Source organism: Podospora anserina, chromosome 2 (genome assembly GCF_000226545.1).
Source record: "Podospora anserina S mat+ genomic DNA chromosome 2, supercontig 2".
NCBI lineage: Eukaryota > Fungi > Ascomycota > Sordariomycetes > Sordariales > Podosporaceae > Podospora > Podospora anserina.
This window is the reverse complement of record NW_001914858.1, coordinates 2,766,153-2,779,827: the sequence shown is the minus strand read 5'-3', so window position 1 is coordinate 2,779,827 and position 13,675 is coordinate 2,766,153. Positions and strand designations below refer to the sequence as shown.

The 13,675-nt window shown below is 53.1% G+C and overlaps 5 protein-coding genes across 5 annotated transcripts; 3 read left to right on the top strand and 2 right to left on the bottom strand.

Annotated features, from left to right (window-relative positions):
- Window positions 1–406: 406 nt before the first annotated feature.
- On the top strand, window positions 407–2,654 carry PODANS_2_7860 (uncharacterized protein; the record flags this gene model as incomplete). Its single annotated transcript, XM_001911547.1, has 4 exons — window positions 407–857; window positions 912–1,429; window positions 1,493–1,814; window positions 1,870–2,654. 4 exons carry the CDS (start codon window positions 407–409, stop codon window positions 2,652–2,654), a joined length of 2,076 nt encoding a protein of 691 aa, XP_001911582.1.
- A 490-nt stretch (window positions 2,655–3,144) lies between these two features.
- PODANS_2_7850 (uncharacterized protein) lies at window positions 3,145–7,286 on the top strand (the record flags this gene model as incomplete). The annotated part of the gene is made up of 2 exons (XM_001911546.1): window positions 3,145–4,628; window positions 4,682–7,286. The coding sequence occupies 2 exons, from the start codon at window positions 3,145–3,147 to the stop codon at window positions 7,284–7,286; spliced, it is 4,089 nt and encodes a 1,362-aa protein (XP_001911581.1).
- Window positions 7,287–7,896: 610 nt separating this feature from the next.
- On the bottom strand, window positions 7,897–8,862 carry PODANS_2_7840 (uncharacterized protein; the record flags this gene model as incomplete). The annotated part of the gene is made up of 1 exon (XM_001911545.1): window positions 7,897–8,862. One exon carries the CDS (start codon window positions 8,860–8,862, stop codon window positions 7,897–7,899), a length of 966 nt encoding a protein of 321 aa, XP_001911580.1.
- Window positions 8,863–10,093: 1,231 nt separating this feature from the next.
- On the top strand, window positions 10,094–11,452 carry PODANS_2_7830 (uncharacterized protein; the record flags this gene model as incomplete). Its single annotated transcript, XM_001911544.1, has 2 exons — window positions 10,094–10,302; window positions 10,363–11,452. 2 exons carry the CDS (start codon window positions 10,094–10,096, stop codon window positions 11,450–11,452), a joined length of 1,299 nt encoding a protein of 432 aa, XP_001911579.1.
- Window positions 11,453–11,864: 412 nt separating this feature from the next.
- Window positions 11,865–13,229, bottom strand: PODANS_2_7820 (uncharacterized protein; the record flags this gene model as incomplete). Its single annotated transcript, XM_001911543.1, has 3 exons — window positions 11,865–12,606; window positions 12,671–13,098; window positions 13,161–13,229. The coding sequence occupies 3 exons, from the start codon at window positions 13,227–13,229 to the stop codon at window positions 11,865–11,867; spliced, it is 1,239 nt and encodes a 412-aa protein (XP_001911578.1).
- Window positions 13,230–13,675: the final 446 nt, after the last annotated feature.

The following is a 13,675-nucleotide window of genomic DNA, read 5'->3' as shown; positions in this document are numbered from 1 at the left end:
CAGCTCTTTATGCCCGTGAACCTCTTGTTATGCATGTTAGAGAGAGGGGGTCGTGGGGGTTTGTCCGAGACCGGCTGCGAGTTATTAATATTTACATGAGGTATGATCTCGATGAACACCCACACATTAAATGTAGGTAGCATCCAAATGCAATTAGAATGCAGGTATCCCCCGGCGTGACTCAACTCAGCGGAAAGGGAGGTTGTTGTAATCGCTTTATTGCATGTATGCATATATCGAGACAACTGACCCTACCCTTGCTCGCACACCATCGCCATGCTGCGTTTGAAAATCTTGGCTTCTCTTGCTCTTTTTCATGATCACGGCGCCAGAATATTTTCTCTCCAAGGCGACCGAATTGTTCAGTCCCAGAGGCCGCTTCCCTCTTGAAATCACGACAGCGAGAATGACGTCATCAGATATAGAGAGGCACGACACGGACGACCATGAGCTCCTCAACAGCATCAGAGACGACCAACCCCTCCTTCGTGCCCCAGACGAGGAAACATGGTCGCCCCCTCGGGGGTTCCTCTGGATACAAGTCGCCATCATGTCGAATGTTTTCCTGTACGGATTCGACGGCACCATCACCGCAGCGACCTACGCCATCATCAGCTCCGAATTTGATGCGGCGAACAATGCCTCCTGGCTTACCACGTCGTATCTCCTGACCAGCACTGCGTTCCAGCCGTTGTACGGAAGGGTTTCTGACATCTTTGGCCGCCGCGTGTGCTTCTTCATCTCGACTGTGACTTTTGCATTGGGATGTCTTGGTTGTGGGGTTGCTGGGAATGTGGTGCTGCTTAATTGTATGAGGGCTTTGACTGGGTTTGGGGGTGGTGGGTTGATGACTATGGGTACGTGTGGATAATGTTGAGGAACGGAAGAAGTTGGACTGACGTGTAGAAAAGCCACCATTGTCAACTCGGATATGATCCCGTTCCGCAAACGGGGTATGTACCAGGCTCTTCAGAACGGCATGTTTGGATTTGGAGCTATTTGTGGTGCTTCTTTTGGTGGAACTATTGCCGACGGTATTGGTTGGAGATGGTGCTTCTTGCTGCAAGTGCCCATCTCTGCTTTTGCTCTTGTTGTTGGTGCCTTGGTAATCAAGAACCCCGAAGGAGGGTTTGACTTGGGTCAGGGGTTTCGAGATATCTGGACCAAGGTGGACTTTTCGGGCGCACTGCTGCTGGTTTTGGCCATCTCTATTCAGCTTGTTGGTCTGAGTCTTGGGGGGAATGAGCTGCCATGGGGGAGTCCGTGGGTCATTGCCTCCTTGGTGGGTAGTGCCGTTTTGTTCGTCTTGTTTCTGGTGGTGGAATCGAGGACTCGGGCCATTCCCATCATTCCGCTGCGTCTGATCAAGGGCAAATTCCCTTTGCTGGTGGAATTTGCCAATATCTGTGTTGGGTTGTCAGCCTACGCGGTACGTTGATGACCACGAGATACACACCTAGACCTAACGTTTTGCTGACATCGTCATCAACAGTACCTCTTCAACCTTCCACTATTCTTTCAAGTTGTGTTGCTGGACTCGGCTACGGCTGCCGGTGCTCGGCTCGCCATCCCATCCCTCGCCACGCCTATTGGCGGCTTGATAGCCGGTGTTGTCATGTCAAGATGGGGCAAGCTCCTCACTCTGGTACGCACTGGAGCGTTCCTCATGGTTATAGGAAACGCCTTGGTGACCTCACTCGGTTTTGAGGATTCAGCTTGGAAGTACTACGTGTACATCTTCCCGGCAAATTTGGGTCAAGGCATTGTTTACCCAGGCATTCTGTTTACCTCTTTAGCTACCTTCGATCATGCCGGTAAGTGTCGCCTCGCTGAAAGCTGTGAATTGGGTTACTTACTGCCAAATCACAGACCATGCCGTTTCAGCCTCGACGGTGTACTTGATCCGATCGCTAGGAACAGTCTATGGAGTGGCAGTGACATCTGCAATCCTCCAAACCACGCTCAGCATTCGGTTACCCGATGCTTTGGGCGAGATACCAGATAAATGGAGAGTACTTTGCCCCTGTTTTGCGACTTTGAAGAGAGAAGGACTGTGGGGAATATGCAGAGAGCTGACATGTGATATTGCTAGATTGTCGAAGAGATCCGTCATTCGGTGTCGGCCATCCGAGACCTGCCGCCCGACATCCAACTCAAGGCACGACATGTCTACTTTGAAGGCCTTCGATACTCGTTTGCGACATCTACTGCGGTGGCAGTCGCGGCTGTGTGCGCTGCCCTCCTGGCCAAGGGATCGAATCTTAGGAGCACGACATAAGCAGCTTTGTTCGACGAGTTGGGGGCCGAAGTGGTGGTGGGGTGGTGAGCTTGGATGTTGTGTGCATGGTTACCATTTCCAGTCACAGAACGTTGCAGCTGCTGCAGTGCAGTGCATTATCCAATCAATCTTTTCGGAGCTGTTTGTGTGTAGCAGGAAAGAGCCAGGCAGTGCTCGTGAAGGTATTTTTGAACATGTGACATCACCATTTCTTTCCCCACAACCATGTCCCCGCCAGCATCGAGCTTCTCCAGAGCCTCACCTCGGTGCATCTAATGTCTGTCATTTGATCTTCATGCGCGCGTTGCAAGCCTCGACTTTCGCGCGTCATTTAGCGTCATGTATTCCTTTACTCCTCTTGGGGGGCTCGGCTTGACACGTCGACAGCTCGACGTTCAATAAACGACCTGAAACACATCAACAGCGCTTCCCGACGGTTTGAGTGGTGCTTGGGCTGACAGGTGCCTGCTTCAGGAGGTGTGCATCACCCACTGAGGTTCAACTGGTTGGTCAGGGATGGTGCGGCGCAGCTCATGTTCCTGGCGGCTAATGCGCGTAGGGGAAGCACCGCAGCCAACCAAACATCACCACTGCCGCTCCACCTGGGACACGTCAATCGTCCGCTTGCATGGCACATCCCCTGGTGCTGCATATCGAACAGCTTCATTCCACACTGCCGGGTCGAACAGAAGCTCTCGGCATGTCGCGAGCCTCGTGGTTGGCTTGTCGGACACCATGGACGAACCCATACATAGCTATGCGCGTGCCACCGCCGGCTCTCATTCCCGCCTGCTTTTGGTCTCTCGTTCAATTTAACATGTCCAAACTGCTCACACCTCCAATACTAGCTGGCACCTGCCGTAGAAATGGCCGGTAGTGAGAACAAACAGGCAACTCAGCTCCTCCAGGCTCAGCGAGCCCAGATCCGTGACGAACAAACATTCGGCTGGCTCCGAAACCGATTTTCATCTCAGGCCGGCACAGAGTTCAGCCACCGCGAGATCAACAAGGTCTTGACCGAGGTGGTAGAGTCAGATGGGTCGCTAGGGGTTGTCAAGGCTTTGCTCTCTCTTGGTGCCGACGTCAACTTTGTCCGCCGCCGAAACTCAACCACATGGACCAAGATTGCTCAACGACATCAGAACAATGAGCGGAGTGATATCCTTCTCCGCGCCACCATCAAATGCCGACCGGAAACAGTCCATGTTCTCGCAGCCCATGCCGACCAGCAGAATCTCGACAGTGTCCTCCATCACGCGATAGCCAGGGGCAACTTGGCGATTATCCGTACACTGTTGGATCACGGAGCAAGCCCTGTCTACCTACACGATGATTTTCAGGGCGCCGTTTTCCGCGACAACGTGGATCTCATCGAGGTTCTCCTCTCGGGACATCATCTGCCGTGCCTGGCCTGCCGGTCGACTGGACTTCGACTGGCGGTAGCAAATGGCTCGGTCGATGTCATACGTCTTTTGCTGAACCACTGGGCAGACGTCAACTATGGTGATGGTATCGCACTTATCCGCGCTGTGGAGGATTCTCGACCAGATCTCGTGGCCGCATTGATCTCTGGACCGGTGAAGGCCTCGCCACGAACTCTAGACACAGCTGTCAATAAGGCAACCAACAACCTCGACACCTTTGGCTATGAGATGGTAGGAATGTGCTTGGCAGCTGGTGCGGCTGGTCCAGCGACGACACACCTGATCACGGACGGCTTAATCGAGACCATAAGACGGCGGGATGTTCAGCTCCTGGAAACCATCATCCGACACAGACGAATCCCCGAAGAGTACGAAGGTTTTGCGTTGGTGGAAACAATCCGGACTGGTCAAGTGGACGTTTTGGCCATGCTTCTTGGGCTGGACCCCTCCTCGCAGAGTCTTACGATTGCGGTTTCGCAGGCCGTGAAAGTCAACGACAACGATGAGCGATACGGGATTATTGAACGTCTGATCGATGCGGGAGCCCAAGGTCTCTGTGTGGCAGAAGCGCTGATCAGCATTGTCCATTGCCTGGTTTCTGACTCTAAGCGTGGCGATAGCGCTGCGAGGGACAGGGACCTGTGTCTATTCAATCTGATCCTGTATGACGGAAAGGCCGATGTCAACCATCGAAAGGGCGAGGCTTTGCAAGTCGCTGTACGATCCTCGTGTGAGGACATCGCAGAACAAATTGTGGACCGAGAGCCATCACCGGAGGCACTTGGTGCCGCGCTTGGCTGGGCGATGGGTACTGAGGACAAGGATCAGAAACGCCGTCTGGTTGAACTACTGGTTCGCCACCCTATCGACGAAGTTGCCAGTGGGAAAGCGTTGGTGGAAGTGTTCAAGAACGACTTTGGCAATACGTAAGTTGTGACAGCAGTTCCCTGTTGATGAAGCGTGACTAACATCAGCCCAGGGAGTTGATACAACTACTTCTCACACGTGCATCGGTAAACTACAACAATGGAGAGGTCTTTATTTACGCAATCCGAAGCTTTCGCCCCGAGACCTTTCACTTGGTTCTAGGTCAAGGTATCAGTTACAAGGCCTTGTTCACGCTACTCATGGAGGCGCTCCGTGCCCCAAGAACGGATAGGAGGGCGGTGTTGGGTGAGGTCATGAGTCGGCTTCAGCTTGATCATCTCAATATGGCGCTCAAACATGTGGTTTTGGAACCAAAACCGGATTTGGCACTCGCTAAAACGCTACTTGACTCTGGGGCAGAGCCAACTCATGACAATGGCGTGTGTATCAAGAACGCGGCTTGTAATCTTGAACGTGACCTGTTGCATCTATTGGCAGGGTACGCTGGGAAGGTTCCGGAGCTTTTTACACAGGCCTTTGCCGCTATTCTCAGCCGAGGCAAGCAGTGGATTGCGTTTGAACATGTCGACACTATCAGAATTATTTTGAAACATGGCGCTTCCCCCCAGATTGCCAGCAGGGCGATGATGGACGTGGTGGACCAGCTCGCTTGTGACAATGATCAAGCTACTTTGTCAAGGGCCTTTCTGGACAGTCTCTTTGCCGCGGGAGCCGACGTAAACTGCGAAAACGGAAAGGCTGTTGGCACGGCGGCATCAAGGGGCGACCCTCTCCTCCTCGATTACTTGTTGAAGCAAAAAGCTGATGCCACTTCCGCAACACTGGCTCTTTCTGCCGCCATCATGGCTCACCACTCTGAGTCTGTTCTTCTCCAAATTCTCAACGTCATGGCTCAACCAGGTTTGCCTACCGACTTCAATCATTCCCTTCCCGGCATGCCGCACCCGCCGATCATTCTCATTCTCAAGTCTTATGGAGACTCGGTTGCGATTGTCCATCGTCTGGTGAGGGCTGGATGTCGTCTGGAGTCTACTGTTTGGGCCGTTTGTGACACAGAAAAGGGTGCTCAGGCCGAGCTTGAGCCTGTCACTGTGCTGATGTGGGCACTGTTGCAAAAGGATGAGATGATTAGCAAAGATGTTATTGAAGCTCTCATCTGCCATGGATGTAAGTATCTCGCCTCTTGTGACAACAAAGACATTCTAACGGAATTAGCCGATCTTTCATACACCACCCCGGTCTCGAAAACCACGCCCTTTCTCGTGGCTGTCAAATCTGGGAGAGTTGATGTTGTGGAGATGCTCCTCAGCTACGGGGCCAAGGTCAGCGTGAAGGATAACCTTGGTCGGTCGCCGCTCTTCTTCGCGTCTCGCGCAGGGGACATCGACATGATGAAGACGCTGCTTCAACATAACCCTTCTGTTAATGACGGGAGTCTCCATGAGGCGGCTCGCAACTTTCACCCTGAAGCGATGAAGTTGCTTCTCGATGCTGGTCACGATGTCAATTATCGTTCCACGAAGCATGGCGGCCGAACTGCACTGGGCGAGGTTGCTCTCAAGGCAACAATGCCGCATGACATTGCCCTTGCGGATGAAAGTCTTGACATTCTCGCCTCTGTCGATGCCAGCCCTCTGCTCAAGGTGCGCGGCAAAACTGTCATATTCCTTGCCCTGGATAATCAGAACAACGAGGCCATCACGCGAGTTCTGCTCGATCGACTGCTTTACAAGACCCTCAACAGTCACGAGAATACGTTCCAGGAGGGCATCTATCACTATTCTCCGACGATGTACATCATGAAAGGGATCCTCCTTGGCCCGCGCTCGCCGGCCTTGGTACAAATGCTTCAGGACCACGGTGTTGAGGACAGGTTCTATGCCACCATCGAAGAGACGCAGCCAGCTGATGCTGTTGGCCTCCCAGAAGAGATTCGCGATTATGAGCGGGAGCGACGAGCCTGGGAGCAGCGCAATCGTCGTGTGGAGGAAAGTCACGGTAATGAGCTGAGACGGGTGACGGAAAAGGCGACGGTGCACGCCCAGATTGAGGAGCAAAAGCACAGCCGCAGCGTGCGATACAAGGAGGAACACTCCCAACAGGGGCGCAAGGAACGCAGCTTGAACCACCAGCAGGCAACTTTCCTCAAGGCAGATCGACATCAGAACGACTCGCAGATCAAGATCAGTGAGGCGAATGTTCAATCGGGGGTCCGATGGCAGAAACATAACGATAATCTCGCCATGGCGGACCAGAAACGGAGTGCGTCTTTGGCTCATCGCCAACGGGCCCATGTGCAGCATATTGAAGAGCGCAGACAGAAGAACACTGTCGCGCTAGAGCACAAGGAGCTGAGACATGCAAAGAGTTTGGCGCAGATGCAGGATTTGCATAGGCAGAGGTGGGAAGAGAAGGAAAACTTTAACTATCAACAGTTGCAGTTTCAGAGTCAGAGGAAGTTGCAGGAGGCGGAGTTTAGTCAGAGGCAGAGGGAGGCGAACTTGAATGCGTATGCGGTGAGGAATCAGATTGATGGGGAGGGGGCCAGGGGGAGGCATGAGTTGAAGATGACGGAGTTGAGGACACAGAGGGGGAATATTATTGGGCAGGTTAACTTGGAGGAGTTGAGGAGGTGGAAGCAGGAGGGGGGGATGGCTGGGCAGGGACAGGGACAGGCACAGAGGTTGTTGGCGTAGTGTCCTGAAAGAGGTTATTGTTGCTGTTTATGGGAGCGTCTTATGATCTTGTGTTTTGCGGGCGCAAAGGGTAAAGTCAGAAGGTGGAATGGGTCTTACGACTGTAACGTAGCGTTTGCATTTTATGATTATGAATTACGAATATTTATAGTTTAGTACAATTCTGAGAAAAGAATTGTTCATCTTTTTGAAATACCAGTATTTATTACCACCAAACCATCCCAAATTTTGTGTCTTAACTACATGTCCAATTTCGCTGGCCCTAACCTGATGTCCCACCAATATCTCCTCACCAAGTGACGGTGAATGTCCGCGTGAAGACCATTGTCCCCTCTGGCTTCGCGGTGACGGTTTTTGTGCCACAAGCAGAGGTAGTAGGTACCGCTAATAAGATTTCGAAAGAGTGTTAGTCAATGTCTCAAACAGAGGAAAAGAAAAGATTACCCGATCAAAGCTTACATATGAAAGAGGAAAGAAAGCGTCAAAGCCATAAAGACTGAAGGAAAAGAGACTATGATAGACATCCCAGAGTTCTTGTTGAACCACTCTGGGAAATCCCTCCCTGGCTTCCAGTCGTCGATGGAGGGGACGTAGCTTGAGTCTGGATCATCTAGAAAGAAAAGAGAATAAGAAAGGGAGAATTGGCTTCAACTCGTTTTTGACGGTAGGAAACAGAATCGGGGGGTGGTGAGATGGTGAAGAGAGATGTTGACTTACCTCCTGAGTTGGGCTGAGATGGCCTAGTCGGATCAGTTGTGCTAGAGCCAGGCGAATCCCCTGCTGGCGGCGAGTCTGGGTTCTGGTTAGCACCTCCGTTTCCACTATCGGTACCGCCGCCCTGGGTATTACCACTGCCTTCTCCCGCACCTGAGTCCGCCCCCCGATTCACCGTCCCACAATCCCCCACCGGGCTCGCAAAATTCCCTTCCCCACCCCTAGCAACATCATCCCCCGGGTTGGGAAACTCGACGTCGAATCTCTCGACCGTGGTACACCCGTTCCCAATATTTGCCTTGAACACCTCTGGCTTCTTGGCCCATCCGCCTTTTCCGCCTGACCCGGGTGTGATGTCGACAACGGCGCAGTTCATGTACATCTCCCTATTCCCAATCTGGTTGAACCAGGTCCACGCAAAGACCGCTTTCTTTGTTGCCGGAACGTCAGCTGGGATGCTGAACTGGTAGTTCCTTTTGAGTGGACAGCCGCCTTCGTAGCTGCGAAGGACTTTGAACGATTTACCACCGTCGATGGAGAGGGAGGCCTGGCAGGAACCGCCGTTGTGGGAGGCGCCGCCGTCCAGGGTGAAGGATTGGCTGGAACCAGCCGCCCAAGTTGCGACGGGGTTGCCTTGTGGGGAGAGGGAGTAGAGGTCGAAATTTGGGCCGCAGGGGTAGGTTAGGCCGGATGGGGAGAGGGGGTCCTTCAGGTTGTAATCAATATCGGAAGAGCGGAGGTTGGGGTTGCTTGATGAGCCGAGGGGTGGTGGTGAGGAGATCATCATGTGGGCTGAGATCTGAAGGGCAAAGAGGAGGAAGAGGAGGCTGGTGAGGCCTGGGTAGAGGAGCTGGGGCATCATGGTGTTTGATGGTGAGGGTGGATGTTTGTTGGTGAAAGTGTGGAGAGGTGGGTTTGAGTATCTCCAGAGAATGTGTGTGAGTAGATTGCTGGTTAGGTTCGAAGTCGAGTCGTTAATATTGCTCGTATATCGACACTGGTAAGAGGAAGAGGAAGAGAAGAGGCCGTTGAAGATGAGAAATCGTTTATATAGTTGCGGCAGACAACAGAGCCAAATTGTTGGAGTGAATCGGCGTGTTGGTGGAACTGGTAATTCACTGCAAAGTCGCCGACACCCAAGAGACACAAACAACGTGAACGCTAGTGCTATTTACTGAAGTCGGTGTTGCGGGGTGAATATCTTCAGTTCAACGGAAGGTTCGATTGCATACAAGACTGGGTTGCCTTTATGCTCTGTCCCTTCACTCTAGTCGAAACAGGATGACAGCAATACATATCACGGGAACCAACACGGTGACTGAAAGCTTGACTCCAGGTCTGTATTTGAAACTGTTTGATTTTCGCCATCCTGGCAACTGGCATGTCCAAGTGAGGAGGCTGAGTTGAAGGAATGGCATGAAAGGGGCAAAGGGGGCAGGTTGCTCGGCAACACCTGGAATGCTCGTTCACACTGCTTGGTCTAGACTCTACCAGCTTTGTCGAGCAGGCAAGAAGTGAGTAGATTAAGATTCTCGTAAAAAGATTGAAAGACGATTCAGATGGTGAAGACAGTTGAGACATGAAAAACCTACTTGGACAGTACCTGGACAGCTGCCTGCTTGAATGGTCGATTGATGCCAGAGTGTGGCTTTGCCTGATCCAAAACAGCTGGTCATTTCATCCACCCTTTTCATGAAGTACCTGACATTAGCTCAAAGAGTCAAATATGATACAGGCTCCGAGTTCGCTCCCATGAGACAAGTGAAGGCTGAAGAATCGCAACGTCGTGAGCTAAGCAAAAATAAGCAGTGACGTATTTCGTCACGTGAGGCTAAGCTCCCGTTGCTCATCCACACCGCCAAACCCCTTACAGTTAGCTCAGTTGTACCGATGATCCCTGTCGACCCGCTCCCCAGGTGGATCCTCAATCAGCTCCCGTACCCAGCCGCTCATCCATGCCTGCTCTCACCAACAACCACTTCACTCATCGCGACCGCTTCAATCATTCACATCATCTTAATTAGTCAGGGCTGGACTTGCTCAGCAACCCATACACCAATATCACACATGAGGTAGCACACCCAACAAACACAATGTCAGGCCTGGAGACGACAACAGGGAGCGGTGGCACCGCGGGGGTGACAGATGGCTCATCAGGGGGAGGGGGAATTCCAAAAACACAAACTCAGCTCAAAAAAGTCAAGAAGCAAAAGGTCCTCCTCATGGGCAAAAGCGGCTCCGGAAAATCCAGTATGAGAAGCATCATCTTCTCCAATTACCTCGCCCGCGATACCCGCCGATTGTATGTTCTCTTCCCCCCTGTCACTCTCACCCAAGACATGAATTACTGACCCAAAAATAGAGGCGCAACAATAGACATCGACCTCTCCCACGTCAAATTCCTCGGCAACCTCACCCTCAACCTCTGGGACTGCGGCGGACAAGAAGCCTTTATGGAAAACTACCTTTCCCAGCAGCGCGCCCACGTCTTCTCCAACGTCGGCGTCCTCATCTACATCTTCGACATTGAATCCCGAGACGTAGAGCGCGACCTCGCAACCTACGTCAACATCATCTCGGCACTGGTCCAATACTCCCGCGAAGCCCAAATCTTTGTCCTAATCCACAAAATGGACCTCATCCCCCCCCAAATGAGAGAAGAAGTCTTCGTCCAACGAGCCGCCGTCGTCCGGAAAAAAACCTCGGAGGCAGTCGCGATAATCAGAAAAGGCTCCCTCGCCCAACACTCCCCCTCCCCAACCACCCTCACCCCTACCCACCCAGCCGACGACCTCGAACCAGAAATGCAGCTCTTTGCAACCTCCATCTGGGACCAGTCCCTCTACAAGGCCTGGGCGTCCATCATCCACGACCTCGTCCCGAACCTGGCCGTCATCGAAGCCCAGCTCGCCTCCCTCGGCGTCGCCATCGAAGCCGACGAGATCCTCCTGTTCGAGCGGACTTCGTTTCTTGTCGTGTCAAAGTGGGCCTCCCACGAGGGGAATAAGAACCCCTATGGCGACCGCTTCGAGCGCATGTCGAATATCCTCAAGTCGTGGAAGCACACCTGCAGCAAGTTCACGGGCACGCCGCGCAACGCCGAGCAGTTCTCCGAGCTTGAGTACAAGATGGGGAGCCACTTTAGCATGTTTGTCACCAAGTTTACTGCCAACACGTACATCTTGGTGTGCATGCCGCCGGGGGAGGCGAGGTTCAACAGCGCAAAGTTGAATGTGACGGCAGCAAGGTCGTGGTTCAGGTTTTTGGATGGGCCAGGCCCGGGGGCGGCTGCTCCCGCTGCTGCTGCTCCCGCTGCTGCTGCTCCCGCTGCTGCTGCTCCCGCTGCTGCTGCTCCCGCTGCTGCTGCTCCCGCTGCTGCTGCTCCGGGCGGGGGGGCGGTACAGCAGAGTCCGTATAGGGCTGTTGCGGGGAGTTATTACCCAGGAGCGTGAGAGCATGGGATGGCTCATCCAAACAGTTGAAGAAAAGGCATGTTCAGTGATGGAAAAACTATCTAGTGTTTTCTTTTTTTTTTGGTGTTGTATTTCTGGTGGTGGAAAAAGAGAAAGCCCGTGCAAACATCACGGGTTGGGATAGTACCACAGCAGCGGCGTCAAAGGTGTTCAAAATGGTTGGGCAAATAAACACAAGGCAGCATGTAATTATGAGCAGGTTTTACTTTTTATTTGATCTTTCCCCTGCTGAAAAGACCAGCCGGTCTCAAAGCTGGACACAGCTCTCGGGACGAAAAACCGACAGATACACTGTTGTCCATCGCTTGGTCTAGTGCCGCCAAACCATCAAAACGCCGATACTATGAAGCCAAATTGTTCCTGGCGCTTGTCATCAATGCTGGAAATAGGCCTATTTCCACTTGACGACAGCAGCACCACCCTTCTTAAACTCGGGCATGTCACCCAACACCAAGCCCTTGTCTTCGTGGTCCTTGTTGGGGAATGTGGTGGAGAGAACCCACGGACGGGCTGAAAGCGAGGAAGACGAGCGTCCAATGAAGTTGTAGACATCGCCGACTGTCTGCGTGGGGTTGAATCGGGCTGGCATGCGGGTTCCGTCGGGAAGCTGAATGCGCAGCATCAAGGTCGGCTGCGACTCATCCACTCCGGTGCTCAGGGCCTGGCTGGCCTGAGGCTGTGTCGTAGTCGCGGCCGGAGGGGAGAGGGTTGGTGTTACCTCACCGGGCACAGGGCTACCCAATCGACGGCCCTCACCGCCGAAGGGTCGGTAGATCTTGGGCAGAGGGCGGTAGTTCTCGTCGTGTTGTTGGAGCTTGACATCGACCCGTTGGTCCATGCGGACATTCATGAGATGGATTGGCGCCCGTCCATTGCGGATCATATCCAAGTCGCTCCTGTTCTGAGGGTCGTCAAAACGACGAAGCTCCCCATCATCAATGCTAAAGCCGTCACGCCAGATATGGAGAATCCGCTCCTGCGCAGGCCCCTCGGGAACGGCCCCAGCAGCTCTGGAGCTAGGAATAGTGCGACTCTCTACGCCATCTCCGCCCAATGTCTGACCGGAGCCACTGAAGCGACTCGATGAGGGGCCTGCAGCGGGGGAAGATGCGGGATTACTCTCGGTGGCATTGCTGTTTGAGAAAGAAGTTAGCAATTAGATCTGGCGACCCAACGACAGAGAGTGGCAACACTTACGCTCTGGCTTTGGCAACGATATCGTTGATCAATTTTCTCGGATCGCTGGACCGCTGAGCAGGATCTTGAACAGCAAGTCCCGACTTCTCGCCGCCTGCGAACAAATCCCTGGGTCCCCGGCGATTGTCGTCATCGCTCTCGTCATCGTCGTCATCGTCGTCTTCTTGGTTGCGACCGCCGCCTATGGAGCTCAGAGTCGCGAGGCCGCGACGCTTGACGGGCTTCTTTGAGGTCGAAGAGGATGTACCAGCATACTCAGGTGCCGGTCGGCCATCCAATGTTCGTGGACCGGTGTACTCGGCGTCGGTAGTGGTGGCAGTGGCGGCGCCGGTGGAAGAGGGGCCTTGCTCGTTTTCGTCAAGATCGCCGTAGAAGGCGGCGGCGGCGGTGTTGACATCCCAATTGGTCGCTGTCAAGTATTCTGTGGCCTAGAAAGCGTCGAACATTAGGATCTTGCTACGAGGTATGCCGTGTTGAGAATATCACATACTTGGTCGGCCGAGGCGCCTGTCAAGTCGCAGAAGTTGCTGATCAGCGTGTCATGGTCTTGATCCGCCATGATGAACGTGATTCGGTTGAATGCGTGATATGGATGGATTGAAATAAGCAGACAGCTATCGTCCCTTGGAAAGTCGGAGTCGATGGAATCAGAAGTTGTTGTGTCGTTGATACAGCTCGGAAGGCTTATTAGTTTGACAGTTTGGGGAAGTTGGAGAGTGGATGGCCATCAGGCAGCTCAAGGCCGACGTGACGAACGACGCACGGCCAGGCGTCTGATTGCCCCGCCATCCGCCATCCGCCATCCAGGTTGCTTGACCCCGCCGACGTCCAAGGTAGGTACTCAGCTGTCAACCACAGTTGCCTAGCTCCATGATGAAAATGAGCCCTTAAATCGACCAAATGTCTGGTATAGAAGCGATTTACTTGCTTTATATTGCTTCTATAAGAAAATGTTTTCAAACTGAGCATCTTGCACTCGAGAAAGAAAGCTTGAACACCTACGGT